Source organism: Mobula hypostoma, chromosome 8 (assembly GCF_963921235.1).
Source record: "Mobula hypostoma chromosome 8, sMobHyp1.1, whole genome shotgun sequence".
NCBI lineage: Eukaryota > Metazoa > Chordata > Chondrichthyes > Myliobatiformes > Myliobatidae > Mobula > Mobula hypostoma.
This window is the reverse complement of record NC_086104.1, coordinates 88,910,249-88,928,950: the sequence shown is the minus strand read 5'-3', so window position 1 is coordinate 88,928,950 and position 18,702 is coordinate 88,910,249. Positions and strand designations below refer to the sequence as shown.

The window sequence follows — 18,702 nt, the reverse complement described above, 5'->3', positions numbered from 1 at the left end:
TCTTTGCTTCCTGTCTGCCAACCAATTCTCCATCCACATCAATACCTTACCCCCAATACCGTGTGCTTTAAGTTTGCACACTAATCTCCTGTGTGGGGCCTTGTCAAAAGCTTTTTGAAAATCCAAATATAACACATCCACTGGTTCTCCCCTATCCACTCTACTAGTTACATCCTCAAAAAATTCTATGAGATTTGTCAGACATGATTTTCCTTTCACAAATCCATGTTGACTTTGTCCGATGATTTTACCACTTTCCAAATGTGCTGTTATCACATCTTTGATAACTGACTCTAGCAGTTTCCCCACCACCGACGTTAGGCTAACCAGTCTATAATTCCCTGGTTTCTCTCTCCCTCTTTTTTTAAAAAGCGGGGCTACATTAGCCACCCTCCAATCCTCAGGAACTAGTCCAGAATCTAAAGAGTTTTGAAAAATTATCACTAATGCATCCACTATTTCTTGGGTTACTTCCTTAAGCACTCTAGGATGCAGACCATCTGGCCCTAGGGATTTATCTGCCTTTAATCCCGTCAATTTACCTAACACCTCTGCGAGGAGTGGCACCCCACACAGGCTTCCAATCTGCACCTTGTACGGCATGAAAATGCCCGACATGGTCCTCTCATGGCCTGAGTCGACGTTCCCTCTCCCCACTTCCCTACTAACATGTATTTCCTCAGTTTCTCCTTCTCACTAGACCCTCGGTCCCCTACTGTTTCCGGAAGATTATTTATGTCCTCCTTAGTGAAGACAGAACCAAAGTAGTTATTCAATTGGTCTGCCATGTCCTTGTTCCCCATGATCAATTCACCTGTTTCTGGCTGTAAGGGACCTACATTTGTCTTAACCAATCTTTTTCTTTTCACATATCTATAAAAGCTTTTGCAGTCAGTTTTTAAGTTCCCTGCCAGCTTTCTCTCATAATCTTTTTTCCCTTTCCTAATTAAGCCCTTTGTCCTCCTCTGCTGGACTCTGAATTTCTCCCAGTCCTCAGCTGTGCCGCTTTTTCTGGCTAATTTGTAGGTTTCTTCTTTGGAATTGATACTATCCCTAATTTCCCTTGTCAGCCAAGGGTGCACTACCTTCCCTGGTTTATTCTTTTGCCAAACTGGGATGAGCAATTGTTGTAGTTCATCCATGCGATCTTTAAATGCTTGCCATTGCATATCCACCATCAACCCTTTAAGTATCATTTGCCAGTCTATCTTAGCTAATTCACGTCTCATACCTTCAAAGTTACCCTTCTTTAAGTTTAGAACCTTTGTTTCTGAATTAACTATATCACTCTCCATCTTACTGAAGAATTCCACCATATTATGGTCACTGTTACCCAAGGGGCCTCTCATGACAAGATTGCTAACTAACCCTTCCTCATTGCTCTATACCCAGTCTAGGATGGCCTGCTCTCTAGTTGGTTCCTCGACATGTTGGTTCAGAAAACCATCCCGCATACATTCCAAGAAATCCTCTTCCTCAGCACCCTTACCAATTTGGTTCACCCATCTATATGTAGATTGAGTCACCCATTATAACTGCTGTTCCTTTATTGCATGCATTTCTAATTTCCTGTTTAATGCCATCCCCAACCTCACTACTACTGTTAGGTGGCCTGTACACAACTCCCACTAGCATTTTCTGCCCCTTAGTGTTATGCAGCTCTACCCATATCGATTCCACATCCTCCCAGCTAATGTCCTTCCTTTCTATTGCGTTAATCTCCTCTTTAACCAGCAACGCCACCCCACCTCCTTTTCTTTCCTGTCTATCCCTCCTGAATATTGAATATCCCTGAATGTTGAGCTCCCATCCCTGGTCACCCTGGAGCCATGTCTCTGTGATCCCAACTATATCATATTCATTAATAACTATCTGCACATTCAATTCATCCACCTTGTTACGAATGCTCCTTGCATTGACACACAAAGCCTTCAGGCTTGTTTTTACAACACTTTTAGCCCTTACACAATTATGTTGAAAAGTGGCCCTTTTTGATTTTTGCCCTGGATTTGCCGGCCTGCAACTTTAACTTTTCACCTTACTATTTTTTGCTTCCACCCTCACTTTACACCCCTCTGTCTCTCTGCACTTGTTCCCATCCCCCTGCCACATTAGTTTAAATCCTCCTGGACAACACTAGCAAACACTCCCCCTAGGACATTGGTTTCAGTCCAGCCCAGGTGCAGACCGTCCTGCTTGTACCAGTCCCAACTCCTCCAGAACTGGTTCCAATGCCCCAGAAATTTGAATTCCTCCCCCTTGCACCATTTTTCAAGCCACGTACTCATCTGAAATATCCTCCTATTTCTACTCTGAATAGCACGTGGCACTGGTAGTAATCCAGAGATTATTACCTTTGTGGTCCTACTTTTTAGTTTATCTCCTAACTCCCTAAATTCACCTTGCAGGACCTCATCCTGTTTTTTACCTATATCGTTGGTACCTATGTGCACCACGACCAATGGCTGTTCACCCTCCCACTCCAGAATGTCCTGCAGCCGCTCAGAGACATCCTTGACCCTTGCACCAGGGAGGCAACATACCCTCCTGGAGTCTCGTTTGCGGCCGCAGAAACGCTTATCTATTCCCCTTACAATCGAATCCCCTATCACTATAGCTCTCCCACTCCTTTTCCTTCCCTCCTGTGCCACAGAGCCACCCATGGTGCCATGAACTCAGCTGCTGCTGCCTTCCCCTGATGAGACATCTCCCCCAACAGTATCCAAGTAAGTATATCTGTTTAGGAGGGAGATGACCTCAGGGGACTCCAGCACTACCTGCCAACTGCTACGCTGTTTAGTGGCCACCCATTCCCTTTATGTCTGTGTAGCCTTTACCTGCGGTGTGGCCAACTCATTGAACGTGCTATTCACGACTTTCTCAGCATCGCGGATGCTCCAGTATGAATCCAATCGCAGCTCCAGCTGCTCAATGTGGTCTGCCAGAAGCAGCAGCTGGACACATTTCCTGCACACATAGTCATCAGGGACACTGGAAGTATCCCTGATTTCCCACATGCTGCAGGATGAACAAACCACAGGGCCGATTTCAGCTGTCATGACCTACCCAATACGCTACAGCCTCGCCACCTTCCTTGCTTCCAATAAAATACCGCTGCAGACCGTTCTCCTTTTAAAGGAACTTACCTGGCCTTACCTCACTTGGAGTGAAGCTCGTCCTCAGCCTCTGCTCGCCAAAGCCTCTCGAGACAAAGCCGTACTACTCTGTCTCCCTCTACTCTGTCGCCCGCTACAAAGTCGTACGCTCTGTCAAACTGCTGTCTTTTAAATATTCCCGCTGCCTCACAGGCCGACTTACACGTGCTTGCGCAGTCCTGCCCCGATCAACCACCGAAAAAAATAGCCGACTTCCACAAACTGCTCTCTTTTAAATACTCCCGCTGCCACACGGGCCAACTTACATGCGCCTGCGCAGTCCTGCCCTGATCAACCGCTGAGAAAAATGGTAGATAGAGTCATAAAGAAAGCTTTTAACACATAGGCCTTCATAAATCAAAGTATTGAATCCAGAAGTTGAAATGTTATGTTGAAGTTCTATAAGATGTTGGTGAGGCCTAATTTGGAGTATTGCATGCACTCATTTTGAAAGCCTGCAGACAAAATTTACAAGGATGTTGCCAGGACTTGAGGACCTGAGTGATATGGAAGGGTTGAAGCTTCCAGATTCCTTGGAACGTAGAAGATTGAGAGGAGACTTGATAAAAGATATACAAAATTATGAAGGGCATACATAAGGTAAATGCAAGCAGGCTTTTTTCCACTGAGGTTGGTGAGACTACAACTAGAGGTCATGGGTTAAGGTTAAAAGGTGAAATGTTTAAAAAGTGGACCATGTGGGAGACCTTCCTCACTCAGAGTGTTGTGAGAGTGTGGAATGGGCTGCCAGCAGAAGTGGTGGATGAAGGTTTGATTTCAACATTTAATAGAAATTTGGATAGGTTAATGGATGGGAGAGGTATGGATGGCTATGGTCTCGGTGCAGATCGATGTGACTGGGCAGATTAATAGTTCAGCATGGACTGGATGGGCCGAACAGCGTGTTTCTATGCTGTGATATTCCAAGACTCTGATGATATAACTTTCACACTAGGTGCCACCCCCAGCCACCTCCCTCTCTCCCTTCCCTCTTTCCACCTGCCTTGATATCTACAAACAGCAGAAGGAGGAAGCGTGACTGAAGAAGTTTTGAGAGCATTGCTCGCCTTCTCCCTCAGAGGGGAAGTATTTTATGGCGTCACAACAACTTTGACTGATGCAGCCCCTTTGCCTGAGTAAAACAGTCCAAGCAGAGATTTCAGTCTGGAAGGGGGATGGTGGATGTAGGTACTCCCCAACATTTCTTCTCTTCTTCGGCAGTCCATCAATTTTGATATTGACTGAGGCCTGGGCAAGGTTGTGTGGAAGACCGGCAGTTGCCCATGCTGCAAGTCTCCCCCCTCCACGACACTGATGTTGTCCAAGGAAAGGGCATTAGGACTCATACAGCTTGGCAACGGTCCCCAACATTTAAGTAGAATCCAAACAAGCATTTTATTTATTGTGCATTTTATAGGAAGACTACCTGCCAGGTGATGGTAAAGAGGATTAATGTGGACAGGTATTTAATCTCCGGTACAAGCTTGGTAGGTGAAAGGGCCTGTTTCTCTGCCTTGTTTCAGGGTGGAAGTGGCTCATATAAGGGGACATCATTTTAAGGTGATGGGAGGAAAGTACCAGGAGGATGTCAGAAGTATGTTTTTTTACACAGAGAGTGGTGGGTGTGTGAAAACGCTGCCAGGGTAATGGTAGAGGTAGATACATTAGGGACGTTTAGAAAACTCTTAGTTAGGCATATGGGTGATATAAAAATGGAGGGCTATTTAGGAGGGAAGGTCAGATTGATCTTAGATTACGTTAAATGACCATCACAACATCATGGGCTGAAGGTCCTCTACTGCACGGTACTGTTCTATGTTCTATGTGACTCCATAACTTAAAGTTCACGCCTTCCTTTAAGACAAGCACATTAAAAGTGGAAAGAATGACAAGGGGAAATCAGTCATAGACTGGGACCATAAGTTGGCCCTGCCATTTAAAGCACACACACCAGTTCAAGTGTAATTTCCAAGCAAAGCTACTTTTCTATGACTAATTTATGTGTTTTTGAGCATAAGTATGTGTTTATAGCTAGATATACTTTATTTGGTAATTTTATAGTATAGAGGGTTATTTTTAAAATAAACGTTCTTCCTTTTATGTTTTTTATATAAATGAAAGAAGATGTGACGTAGTTGAATAGGGTTTAATTTGTATTATTAGTTTAATTCTTTCCTGATTTTTTTCAGAAAATTCAGTACTAGCTTTTACCTGTGGCTGACCATGTGGTGTTTTGGGGTTTTTTCCCTCAATGGACATGCTCCCTTTTCCAAGCTTGGGAATATCATTGGCTATTGTACTTTCTTTAGGTCTGGTGATCAACTTACTTTCCACCTCTGGATATGGATGGAGCAAGTTAATTATGAGTGGCATAGGTCTTGAATTTATTTATTTTTCCCAGTTTACTTGTCTTTACTGTTACAGTTGTGTGTAGTTTGTCCTTTTGCTTGCTGAGGTCCATCCAGTCTTCCCCAGGTTATTCAATGGGAATCACAGATAAAGTCTCGTTGAAAAATGAGACTTCACGTGATGTAGAGAAGCAGCAACATCATAAACAACCCGTTATCGATCAGATCAGATAAGAATAAACATAAGCCAGGAGAGGATAGAGCAGGGGTTTCCAACCTTTTTCATGCCATGAACCAATACCATTAAGCAAGGGGTCCATGAACCCCTGGGATAGAGTATTATTATGACATTGATTAAATTTACTGTTCCATGTAACTTATTCTAAAGACTGACCCGTTGGTACACTATCCCCTTTTACATTTGCTAGAACTGCCAGAGGACCAGTCTGGAGCTCACAGGAAGTCCAGAGCTTGGGGGTCTCGGCATTCGGAGGCTCAGCTGTTAAGAGAGCAGAGTAGGACAACACAAGCATCGTAGCAATAGCACTGCTACTGACAGATGCTGGCAGCTTCATCGGTGCACAAGACCTCATGGTGAAGATGGGGAAGAAGCAGCCAACACAGACAAAAATGGAGTCAGGAGGGTGTGGTCCCATACAGTGGGCAGTTTTGGAGGGGGTTTGGAAGAGGGTGGACAGAGAAACACCTGGGTTAAAAGTAATAGTTTTAATGGCAATCACAGCATGGGAAGAGGAGGTAATGTCTGATTGTGGAGATTTGTTATGATTAGGCTAGATGACTTCAGTTTTGAGAATGTACTGTAGAAGTCCATCACAATGAATCTAGAAGAATAATCATTTTATTCTCAAGAATTGTATGAGCTAGTTATCAAGGGTGACACCACTTAAGCAAGCCTGTACGTTCCATTTCATTAGGTGGCATATCCACGCTTTATTCAGTACATGTCACTGGAGCACATATTAATGAAACTTCAATTGAACCATTCAGATATCTGTGGGAGCCTCTGGCTTTTATTATGATTGCACTCATATCATTTGTCATTTGGGGAAAGGGCTTTAAGTATTTGACATGCAACTTGCAACATGATTAACTATGAAGAAAGCTGTGCCATGATCAATATCAAAATCTAAGCATGAGATTCCTCATCATGGGAAGGGTCTTGGCCTGAACCATTGACTCTTTATTCCTTTCCACTGCCTGACTGACCGGATTCCTCCAGCATTTGGTATGTGTTACTCAGTAGGATCTACTAGTGGCTGAACCAGTAAACCAGACTCACAATATAAAGGATACGACCCACCCAGCCAAAACACTTTTCGTCCCTCTTCCCTCCGGCAGAAGGCTCAGGAGCTTGAAAACTCGAATGGCTAGATTTGAGAACGGCTTCTTTCCAACTGTGATAAGACTGCTGCACGGATCCTGACCCGGATCTGGGCCGTACCCTCCAAATATCCAGACCTGCCTCTCCGTTTTTTTGCACTACCTTACTTCCCATTTTTCTATTTTCTATTTATGATTTATAATTTACATTTTTAATGTTTACTCATTTTAACTATTTTTAATATTTAATATTTGTAATCCAAGGAGTGGGAAGCGCAGAATCAAATATCGCTGTGATGATTGTAAGTTCTAGTACCAATTGTTTGGCGACAATAAAGTATAAAGTATAAAGAACACGAGTTCAATTCCACCAGGGTGATGGAATTTGAACTCAGTTTTTGTTTGAAACAAAATTAGCTGATCAAAAGCTGGAGTCAGTGAGCTTAGCCACAAATTTGTCAAAAGTGCTACGTGTAAAGGCCCATTGTCTTTTATATCTGGCCCATGTGCAACTTTGGTCAAAAACCAACATGGTCAGGTAAACCACCCAAGCACGACTAGGGAAGGGAGCCAAGATTGCCACCTACATCAATATCCAAAGGAGAAATAATTCAAATAGAAATTTATGCTTTGAGATTCTTTCTCCATATTGGGTCAGATTGTAGTTTCGTCCTTTCACCAAGGCTAATTCCATTAAAATTCATGTGCCTTTACTAGGACACAGCATGCGGGTGTTAGTGTCAGTGCTTCTGACAGAGGGTGAATTTCTGGGCAACAGAATGCAATGTATACTGTTTGTCTGAGTGTTACTGAATTGCAAGTCTGCAGTGAAATGGGATCACTAGTGGGTAAGTTAATGGTAATAAAATTGGGAAATATCAATTCAACGTGTAACTAGAAGATAGATACAGATGAGACCTTTATTTACTAGCTCATTATCACAGTGTACAATGGATTTCTGAATCATTCCATGATTACCTAAGTTCCACATGTGAAGTAGTATTTCCCAACATGTACATTAGTTTCATCAGGAACATTTAGTTTTTGATTATATCCCTGATCCCTACCGTTTACTTCCTTATACCCTTTGGTCACCTCTCAGTTTTTCATTTCCATGTTGGAAATAAGAGTTCTTGCTCATTTTCCCCTTCATCCTGTTGACATTAGTGACTGAGACTAAGCCAAATGTAAACTTTGTTTTTCTTACTCTGGGGAAAATCATTCCCCTGAGGATTGGTTTTTAAGATCTCGTAATGGGTGGAATAAGGAGAGGTGCATTTTGGATAAAGCACTGATGTGTACTCCAAACCTGCCTAACTGTTATGCATGTTTGATTGATGATATCTCAGCTTCCATTGCAACTTCATTAGTCATCACTCAACATCTGGTTACTGCCTTAGCAGTGCAGACTGTAGGGATCAGGGGTCTGGTCAAAGAGGTCGGGAGGCTGTCCCAGCAGTTTACCAATCTGCTTCTAGCAGGTTACCAGAGTTGCCAAGGAGTACTTTGAGATGTGACTGTGGTCAGTGGAGCAGCTAGGAGAGAGAGTGGTGTGATCTCGATTTTCTTTCGGGATAAATACAATCGTGATCTCGCCACTCTCCCCAGTGCCCCTGGCTGCTGTCTATCAGGCCATCAGCACAGATTCCGGCTTCTGGCATGGTCCTAATCCAGGTCATCTCGACCCAGAGCTGCTGGATGTCATCCTTGAAGGCCACCAGCAGTCTCCTCCACTCTAAGCCAGCGCTGAGTCACCAGGCTGGCTGCAGCCATTTGCACAGGTAAGGACACATAGAGGAAAAACGGACTGCAGAGTAAGGACTCATTCAAATCAAATTTACAAATTTAGATTTACAAATCTGGCTTGGAGAATTCATTTTGTGCTGGCTTTTTAACGCAGTCAAGCAGACACATTCATGCTCAGTGAAAGTGAAGAGTGCTCAGGTTTCTGATAGCTACTCCTGGTATTTCACGTGAATGCACTCTTCTGCTGGACTTTATAAGGCTTGACTGAGGGAGTGCAATGCTGTGAATGATCCCCACCGCCACTAAGGCCAACCCCCATGAGCAACTGCCATCAGCTTAACAGCAGGGTCTCCTCACTAAGGGGCAATGTTTTCACTGATTTCAATGGGGTGGAGAGGAGGGGGGAGATCCAGTTTTAATGTCTTCAGTGATTTTTAAAATCATTTATTGGTAGCAGCTTGCCGTGGACAGCCAGGCTGGATAAGGGTGGCCACCCATTGCCTCTTTCTGCTCTTCCTTCCACACCGCTTGCTGTGTAGCTGCTGGTAGGGGCTGAGCCCTCATGATGACTACAAGACCATAAGACCTAGGAGCAAAATTAGGCAATTCAGCCCATCGAGTCTGGTCCACCACTGCATCATGGTTGATTTATTTTTCCTCTCAACCCCATTCTCGGCGTAACCTTTGTCAAGCCCAGACAGTTCAGAACAGAATGGGAGACTGAAGACATGAGGAGTGCTATGAATGGCAGTACAGGTAGCATTTTGTGCCTTGTGCCTGGTGCCATGTCTGCTCGTTGGAGCTGAAAGCCACAAGGTCACCAGACAGGCACTGACACCTGGTTGCTACGTGATGACTTGCGGTGGTGTCTTGTAAATCAGAGCTCAGCACCTGCCTGGGGACATTGAGAATGCGGTGACAGATATTCTAATTACTGATCACCCTGACGATGCACATGAACTTGGGTTTACATTGGGGTACATTCCCGTTCCAGAGTTTACTTCAACACACAAAAGTCTTTGCTACCACCCAGTCTATCCCCTTTGTGAGGATGCACATTGCCCACTGAGGCCAGTCCTAGCTAGGAAGGAATGTGCCTGTAATGTACTTTTTATTATTGTTATGGGTATTTCTGGAAGTGTGAGCTGGCACTTTCTGGCAAAATAATACTCGAGCCATCCGGGAACTCAAGAATGGGAAGTGCACCCACCTATCTCCATAAGCAGCTGGACTGAAGGCCTGAGAATTTACCACTATAAGGACCGAGAAGGAAATGACAATTCATCTGCAGGAAGAGATATGGAGCATTGCAGTTACATTACTAGTTCTCTAATTGCTGAATCATAAAGTTGGGGGTTCAAGACCTTCCTCAGAGTATAAGGTTATAGGCCAGCACTCCAATGTAATCCTAAGGGAGTGGTTTTAACTGAAGCCTCATCTGCCTTTTCAGGTGGATGTAATGCAAACTTTTGAGGTTCCTGGGATTAGAGCGCTGTGTATGTGAGTGGGTTGGATGGAGGAATGGGGCTTGTTTCATTGCGGATCCTTCTTTGCTTAGTAAGTTCTGTTTTGTTGTATTCTGTGTTATTTTGCTGAGCATGGTAGGTGTACAATGTTGGTGCCAGAATGTGTGGCAATGCTTGTGGGCTGCCCCTAGCACACCCTTGGGTGTGCTGGCTGTTAACACATTTCACTGTAAGTTTCGATATACAGGACATGAGAAAATAAATCTGAATGTGAATATGAATGTAACCATTGACAGTGTCAGTGAAGAGTTGGAGAAATCCCCCAGTATTCTGGCCAATATTTAGCCCACAGTCAATGTCATTAAATGGAAAGGCCAGTGTTGGCTTGCTGTTGAAGGGATCTTGCTGTGCAAATGGGCCACTGTGTTTCCTGCTTTGTTGCCGTAACTCTACTTCAAGTGTATTTGAATGCCTGGGAAACATTCTGGAGTGTTCCTGGGATTGTGAAAGTACTCTCTTTAAAGGTATACAGTATATTTTAATGAGGAAGAATGAAGAGAAAGTAAGAAAATACTGCAAGAACACAAACAACAATTAAAAATTGAAAAAAATGGGAATCCATACTTTTAGAAGTGAACTTTCATTGCCAGTGGGGTTAATTTGCAAAACTAACATTAATCATAGAACTGATGAGTGATTTGTACATTGATGGGTAAGACTTGGCTTTCTGTAGCTGGTTTAGATTGCATCTGCTACAAAAAATTGGGGCACCAAGTTAACATAGTGGTTAGCACAACACTATTACAGCTTGGGCCGTTCCAGCATTCAGAGTTCATTTCTGGTGCTGTCTGATAAAAGTTTGTACATTCTCCCTGTGAGTGCAGGGCTTTCCTCTGGGTGCTCCGGTTTCCTCCCATAGTCTAAAGATGTACCGGTTAGCAGGTTAATTAATCATTGTAAATTGCCCTGTGACTGAGTGTTAACTAGGTGAGTTGCTGGGTGGTACATCTCAGTGGGCCGGATAGCCCTGTTCTGAGCTGTATCTCTGAATAATCACAATGCACCATCCTTATAGAAACATAGAAAACCTACAGCACAATACAGGACCTTCCACCCACAATGCTGTGCCAAACATGTCCCTACCTTACAAATTACTAGGTTTACATATAGCCCTTTATTTTTCCAAGCTCCATGTACCTATCCAAAAGTCTCTTATAGTATCCGCCTCCACCACTGTTGCCGACAGCCCATTCCATGCACTCACCACTCTCTGAGTAAAAAACTTACCCCTGACATCTCCTCTGTACCTACTCCCCAGCACCTTAAACCTGTGTCCTCTTGTGGCAACCATTTCAGCCCTGAGAAAAAGCCTCTGACTATCCACACGATTAATGCCTCTCATCAACTTATACACCTCTATCAGGTCACCTCTCATCCTCCTCCGCTAAGGAGAAAAGGACGAGTTCACTCAACCTATTCTCATAAGTCATGCTCCTCAATCCAGGCAACATCCTTGTAAATCTCCTCTGCACCCTTTCTATGGCTTCCACATCCTTCCTGTAGTGAGGCGACCAGAACTGAGCACAGTACTCCAAGTGGGGTCTGACCAGGGTCCTATATAGCTGCAACATTACCTCTCGGCTCCTAAATTCAATTCCATGATTAATGAAGGCCAATACACCGTATGCCTTCTTAACCACAGAGTCAACCTGCACAGCTGCTTTGAGCGTCCTATGGACTCGGACCCCAAGATCCCTCTGGTCCTCCACACCGCCAAGACTCTTACCATTAATACTATATTCTGCCATCATATTTGACCTACCAAAATGAACCACTTCACACTTATCTGGGTTGAACTCCATCTGCCATTTCTCAGTCCAGTTTTGCATCCTATCAATGTCCTGCTGTAACCTCTGACAGCCCTCCAGACTATCCAGAACACCTCCAACCTTTCTATCATCAGTAATCTAACTAACTTATCCCTCCACTTCCTCATCCAGGTCATTTATAAAAATCACAAAGAGTAATGGTGCCAGAACAGATCCCTGAGGCACTCCACTGGTGACCGACCTCCATGCAGAATATGAGCCATCTACAACCACTCTTTGCCTTCTGTGGGCAAGCCAGCTCTGGATCCACAAAGCAATTTCCCCTTGGATCCCATGCCTCCTTACTTTCTCAATAAGCCTTGTATGGGGTACCTTATCAAATGCCTTGCCGAAATCCATATACACTACATCTACTGTTCTTCCTTTATCAATGTGTTTAGTCACATCCTCAAAAAATTCAATCAGGCTCGGAAGGCACGACCTGCCCTTGACAAAGCCATGCTGACTATTCCTAATCATATTCTGCCTCTCCAAATGTTCATAAATCCTGCCTCTCAGGATCTTCTCCATCAACTTACCAACCACTGGAGTAAGACTCACTGGTCTAAAATTTCCTGGGCTATCTCTACTCCCTTTCTTGAATAAAGGAACTCAATCTCAATCAACGCTTTATAGTTCTCAGCTGGTTCAAGTAGGTAGGTGACCAAAACTGCACACAATACTCCAAATTAGGCCTCACAAACGGCTTATACAACTTCAACGTAACATCCCATCTCAATGCATTAATTTATGAAGGCCAATGTGCCAGAAGCTTTCTTTACAACCCTGTCTACCTGTGATGCCACTTTCAAAGAATTATGGACCTGTATTCGCAGATCCCTTTGCTCTATCTATCATCCTACAATTGCTACTGGTTTTACATTAAGCATTATTCGTTATTTTATTTCTGCGAAGGACTTAAGTAGATGAAGTTTAATGTGGACAATGGTGCTGCCATTTGCTTCAGGTTCATCAGTTTTCAGGTGATCAATGGCCAGGAACTCAAAACAAGCAAGAAGATTTGGAGGGCCAAATGTGCAGATAAGCAGACAAGTATAAAAAGTGATTGAAAGGGTTGGATGTTAGCCTTTACACTTAACACCAATGTGTTTTCATTGGTGATGTAGTGCTGTCCAAATTAAGAGCTGTAACACTGTTTACTTAGGATCATTAATTCAAGGTCAAGTTTAATTGTCATTCAGCCATACACATGTATATTGCTTAACTAAACAGTGTTCCTCTGGGACCAAGAACATGCAGTCACAAACAGCACATAGCACATATAGTCACAAAAAATGATACTAGCACAAGACCCTGCGTGGTGTGACCTGAAGACTGGTGGTGCATGGGTTGTTGTACTGGAGCCACGTTTCTGCAAAATCGAGTATGCAGCAGTTTCTCATTTCGCACTGATGAATGTAAGTCAGCTTGTTTTGCGCTGTGTCCACCACAGTCAATCCTGCTTGTCTTCTATGGAATGAACAGCGGAGAGCAGCCCAGCACGGGTGATACTTCCAATGCACCTGCAGTGCCTCTGTTCTCTCTCACATCACTTCTGGTGCCTCCTCCCCTGGGTGGCTGTAACAGGCAACACCACAGCCTGAGAGCCTGGTCCACGCAACAACCAAGGCTACACAGCTGCTACTTGGCCCCTCTAGCCTCTTCTGTCAGTCAAGGAGGATGCACCTTCGTTGATGATAGCTTTAGCTTTCAATGTTCCAGTTGTTCCAGCATCCATAACTTTCACACAGAGAGTTTCACGTGTCTTCTAGCCTTTATGAAAATGTATTTCCTGATTTCACATCTAATGGCAAAGCTTCAAATTTAAACACATGCTGTTTGAATGAAGTTATAATCAAGGAAAAGAGAACATGCACTTAATAATCGAAGTGTGTCTGTCCAATCTAATCCTTTTAGCTGCTTGAACACCTTAATTAGATTGTTCCTTAATGCTGTAACCTTCTCTGAAAACCTGTTGTGTTTCTGTAATCTGTAACCTGATGTCATTCTATGCTGCACCTGTTCAGAGAGCAATGTATCATTTCTTGTATGGTGCTCAAAATAGAATATGTTACACAATATATGTGGGGAGTGCCCAGGGTGCTGTGCACTGAACTATGACTTTCCTGCTCCACCTTTGTATTCTAACCTCGTTAAGGTAAAAGTGCAACATTTAACCATTTGATCACTTGTCAGAGTATATGGCCTTCCGAACCTTTTTGCTTGTTTAGAGTTCCCGGTCATTCACCACCTGGAAATTGATGAGCCTGAAGCAAATGGCTACACCGTTGTCCACACTGACTTCACCTACCTTCATTTTGCCCCTTCGTTACCTGCCTCCAGCATTCCATTCGTAGCCGATTCTTTCCATGGACGACAATGATGACTTCTCATCTTGGTTAATAAAATTCCTTGGCTGCCATTTTTCTTTAAAATGAACTGGCTAAACTTGCATGTTTCCAATTTGTTGCATCAGGAATGAAGGGAAATATGTGGAAGGAATGGTGGAAATATTTGACATGCTCCTAGCTACGGTTTCTCGTTTCCGACTGCTGAAGCTCCGCTGTCAGGAGTACATCTGCCTGAAGGCCATCATCCTGCTGAATTCCGGTGAGTCACAAATTCAGTCTGCTACCATTGCCCAACGTACACTTCTGTATACTTAACAGTTCGTATGTTGATATCAATGTGCTGAGAAATTTGTAATGTCCTATCAACCCTGTTCAGGATATTCTTCAGATTGAGACAAGATTTTAAAAATTAGTTTTTTATTTGTCACGTGCTCACAAAACATACAATGAAATGCATGGTGTGCGGCAATGACCAACGCAGTCCAAGATGCACTGGGTACAGCCCGCAAATGTCCCAATACTTCCAGCACCAATATAGTATACCTGCAACTTACTAACCCTAACTTGTAAGTCTTTGGAACGTGAGAGGAAGTTGGAGCACATGGAGGAAATCCACGCAGTCACAGAGATAACGTTTAAACTCCTGACAGATGGCAGTGGGATTTGAACCCTGACCTTCCAGCTGGTGCTCCAAAGCTTCCGCTAACCGGTATGATACCGTACAGCCCAGTGATTAGTTAATGGGGTAGAGGAGGGCTTGGGGTGAAGCTGATGAACGGAGAACAAGAATGACACAGTGGGTAGAGCTGCTACCTCACAGCTCCAGTGACACAGGTTCAATCCTGACCTCCGGCACTGTTTGCTTGTTCTCCCTATAACCACGTGGATTTCCCCCAAGGGCCCCAGATTCCTCCCGCATTCCAAAGACATGCAGATTAGTAGGTTAGTTCCTACTGTACCTTGTGCCCAGTATGAAGATGCAGAATGAGGGGGGAATAGGTTGAGCAAACCAGGGCTTTCCCCTTCAGAGAGAAGGAGGATGAGAGGTTCTAGACAGAGGTCTGCAAGATGAAAAGGAGCATAGATCTAGTAGATGGCTAAAGACATTTTCCCAAGGTGGAAGTGGCTACTACAAGGGGAGGTAATGTTAAGCTGATTGGAGGAAGGTATGGGGGGAGACGTCAGAGTTCTTTACACAGAGAGTGGTGGGTGTGTAGAACACCCCGCCAGGGGTTGTGGTAGAGGCAGATACATTAGGGACAGTTAAGAATCTCTCAGAGAGGCATGTTGATAATAGAAAAAGGGAAGGCTATGTGGGATGAAAGGATTATATTGATCTTAGAGTAGGTTAACAGGTGGCACGACCAGCATCTTGGTCAGAAGGACTTGTTAATAATGTTATATATACTGTGTAACAAAAAGAATTAGTGTAAATGGTTGTGTCATGGTCCGCTAGGACCTGATGCATCAAAGAGCCTTTTTCTGTGCTGTATGACTCTATGAATCTAAGAAATGCGGGAGAGAGGTTTAAAGTGGAAACTTGCCCTTGTGAGCTGATCATGGAAATAGAGCTTTGTCATGACAGAATATAATTGGTGTTGAACAAATACTGGCCTCCAAACCCTGACAGGGAAGCTGGTATTGGCTAGCAACTGGCTCAGTTGGAGTATGCCTGCATGGAGTGTCTGTGGCAATCTTACCGATGGAGGTTGCTGACTCATTGAGAGGAGCTGCCGCCATTGTTCCTGCTGCTCCAATGGATGCTTGGTGTTGGACCAAGGCACCATCGCAGGTAGATTCCAGAAAGAGGGAGGAGTTCTGGAGATCTTCTGCTTGGACACCAGAATACAGCAGATTACTTCCACTGGAAACATGTATTAAAGTACAAAGAGGAAGAAACTGGTCCTAGCCTCTTCTAATCTGTCCTTGTAAATGTAGTCCCTTATAAGACAAGACAATAGGCCATTTACCCCATTGTGTCTGCTCCACCATTTGGTTATGGCTGATTTACTTACCATCTCATCCCCATTCTCCTGCCTTCTCCCCGTAGTTTTGACACCCTTACTAATCAAGAACCTATCAGTGTCCACTTTAAGTATACCCAATAACTTGGCCATCACAGTCGTCCGTGGCAATGAATTCCACAGATCCATAACTCTCTGGCTGAAGAAATTCCTCCTCATCTCTGTTCTAAAGGGACATTCTTCTATTTGGAGATGGAGCCCGCTGGACCTAGACTGTCCCACTATTGGAAACATCCTCTGCAAGTCATCTCCATCTAGGTCTTTCAAGAATGAAAGCACATATCATTCCTGAAACTATTCTCATAAATCCTTTCTGGATCCCACCTATTACTTTAACGTCCTTCATCCCCTTCATGAAGTCATAACTCTTTTACTTTTATAGTTGGAGGTCCATTCTTGAGACATTAAAGAAAGGAAAGGCCAGTATTTTTATTATGTTCTTAGGTCTATCAGTGCAAGCTACAAAGGAAAATATAATATAGAATAACTTAGTGATACTTGATGTAATAAAGCACATATACTCAGTGCCCACTATATTAGGTATTTACTGAACCTAATAATGTGGCCACTAGGTGTATGTTTGTGGTCATCTGCTGCTGCAATCCATCCATTTCAAGGTTCAATACGTTGTGCATTCAGAGATGTTCTTCTGCACATCACTGTTATAATGTGTGGCTATTTGAGTTACCATCACCTTCCTGACAGCTTGAACCAGTCTGGTCATTCTTCTCTGACCTCTCTCATTAACAGGGCATTTTCGCCCACAGAACTACAGCTCACTGGATTTATTTTTACACCATTCTCTGTAAACTTTAGAGACTGTTGTGCATGAAAATCACAGGAGACCAGCAGATTCAGATACTCAAACCACCCCATCTGGCACCAAAAATCAAAAATCATTCTACAGTCAAAGTCAGTTAGATCACATTTCTTCCTCATTCTGAAGTTTGGTCTGATTAACAACTGAACCTCTTGACCATGTCTGCATGCTTTTATATCTTGAGTTGTTGCCACGTAGTTGGCTGATTTAGATATTTGTAGTAACAAGTTGGCGTACTTAATAAAGTAGCCACTGAGTGTAAATGAAGGACAAAAAATCAGAATGGAGACAAATTAAAAAGAGGTGATGAGCAGAATAAGCCATTTAGAATATCCCTGCCAATCTTCCAGTGAGTGATCAGCACAAAATCTGAGGAAGTGACATAAAGGAAAGTACAGCCTGTTTGATTAATCATCTTGCCTTGGGCACAGAGATCACAGGCACAGATAGCTGGTTGCGGGAGAAGCCTTTATTCAATCTGTTTTTAATCAAACGGAACAATAGCCCTTGTGTGAATTAATCTGTTCTTGAAGGAGACGTAATGAGTTTTACTGTGGGAAATGGAAAGCTAATAATTGGTCAACAAAATCAATACATTGTGATTCAAGCAAATTCTCAACTCCTCTGATAACTGTGACCATTTCTTCTCCTCAATCTGACCGGGTAATTAAGTTTCTCCTTACAACTAGTCTATCCTCACCATAATTTTTGAAAATTGGCCATCTATCATTTGAAAAAGGGTCAAAGGGCACCCGCCAAATGATTTGGTATGTGATACTGCTATATTTTTCATTGTACACTGACTTTCTTGCCCCTCTCCCCAACCCCATGGGTGAAGCATGATATTGATTGTCTGTAAATTCATCTGGGTGTCTCCCAGTGAAGTTCTGTAATATCTCTGTGCTTCCGATATAATTTTTACATCAGGTTGTTACATAGTGATGTAATCTCTATTTAAAAATAAGGTTTCCCAGAAGAACCATGCTTTAATAATGTTACACTGGAATGGGATCCCTGTAGGGTGATCCTTTAATTAACTTTAATCATTTGGACATAACAAGATTAAACAGGATTAAACGTTCCTGTACCCGTGCCTGTGTATAACTCGCACTGTTTTCCACCACTCTTCCAAGATCCCTGGTGTCTATCAGACCTCATGCATTCACAGATTAAGCTGTCCACCAATGTGCAGGAGCCCACGCCAGAGGCTGTTGAATTCTCTCACTATAATTACCTGCTTCCCTATCCCTGTCACTAGGGGCAATGTTTTGGTCATCTAGTATTCAAATAGTTTATTGCATTCAATTCTGCTTGCCGCAATATAGGAAAGACGTGGAAACTTTGGAGAGTGTGTGGAAGTGGTTTACCAGGGTGCTACCTGGATTAGAGGAGTTGTGCTTAAAGGACGGTTGGACAAACTAGGATTGTTTTCTCAGGAGTAGAGGAGGCTGAGGGGAGACCTGATAAAAATTTATTAAGTAATGAGAACAATAGATAGACATCTGATATCTTTCATCCAGGGTTGAAATGCCTAATACTAGAGGGCATGCATTTGAGGGGGAAAGCTCGAAGGAGATGTTCAG

The 18,702-nt window shown here is 43.4% G+C and overlaps 1 protein-coding gene across 1 annotated transcript in view; it reads left to right on the top strand.

Moving 5' to 3' along the window:
* The window catches only part of esr1 (estrogen receptor 1), a 216,832-nt gene that overhangs the window by 184,401 nt on the left and 13,729 nt on the right, over window positions 1-18,702 (top strand). Inside the window, exon 6 of the mRNA XM_063056286.1 lies at window positions 14,401-14,534. Within this exon, the coding sequence (XP_062912356.1) occupies window positions 14,401-14,534 (134 nt within the window). The remainder of the gene's footprint in view (window positions 1-14,400; window positions 14,535-18,702) is intronic.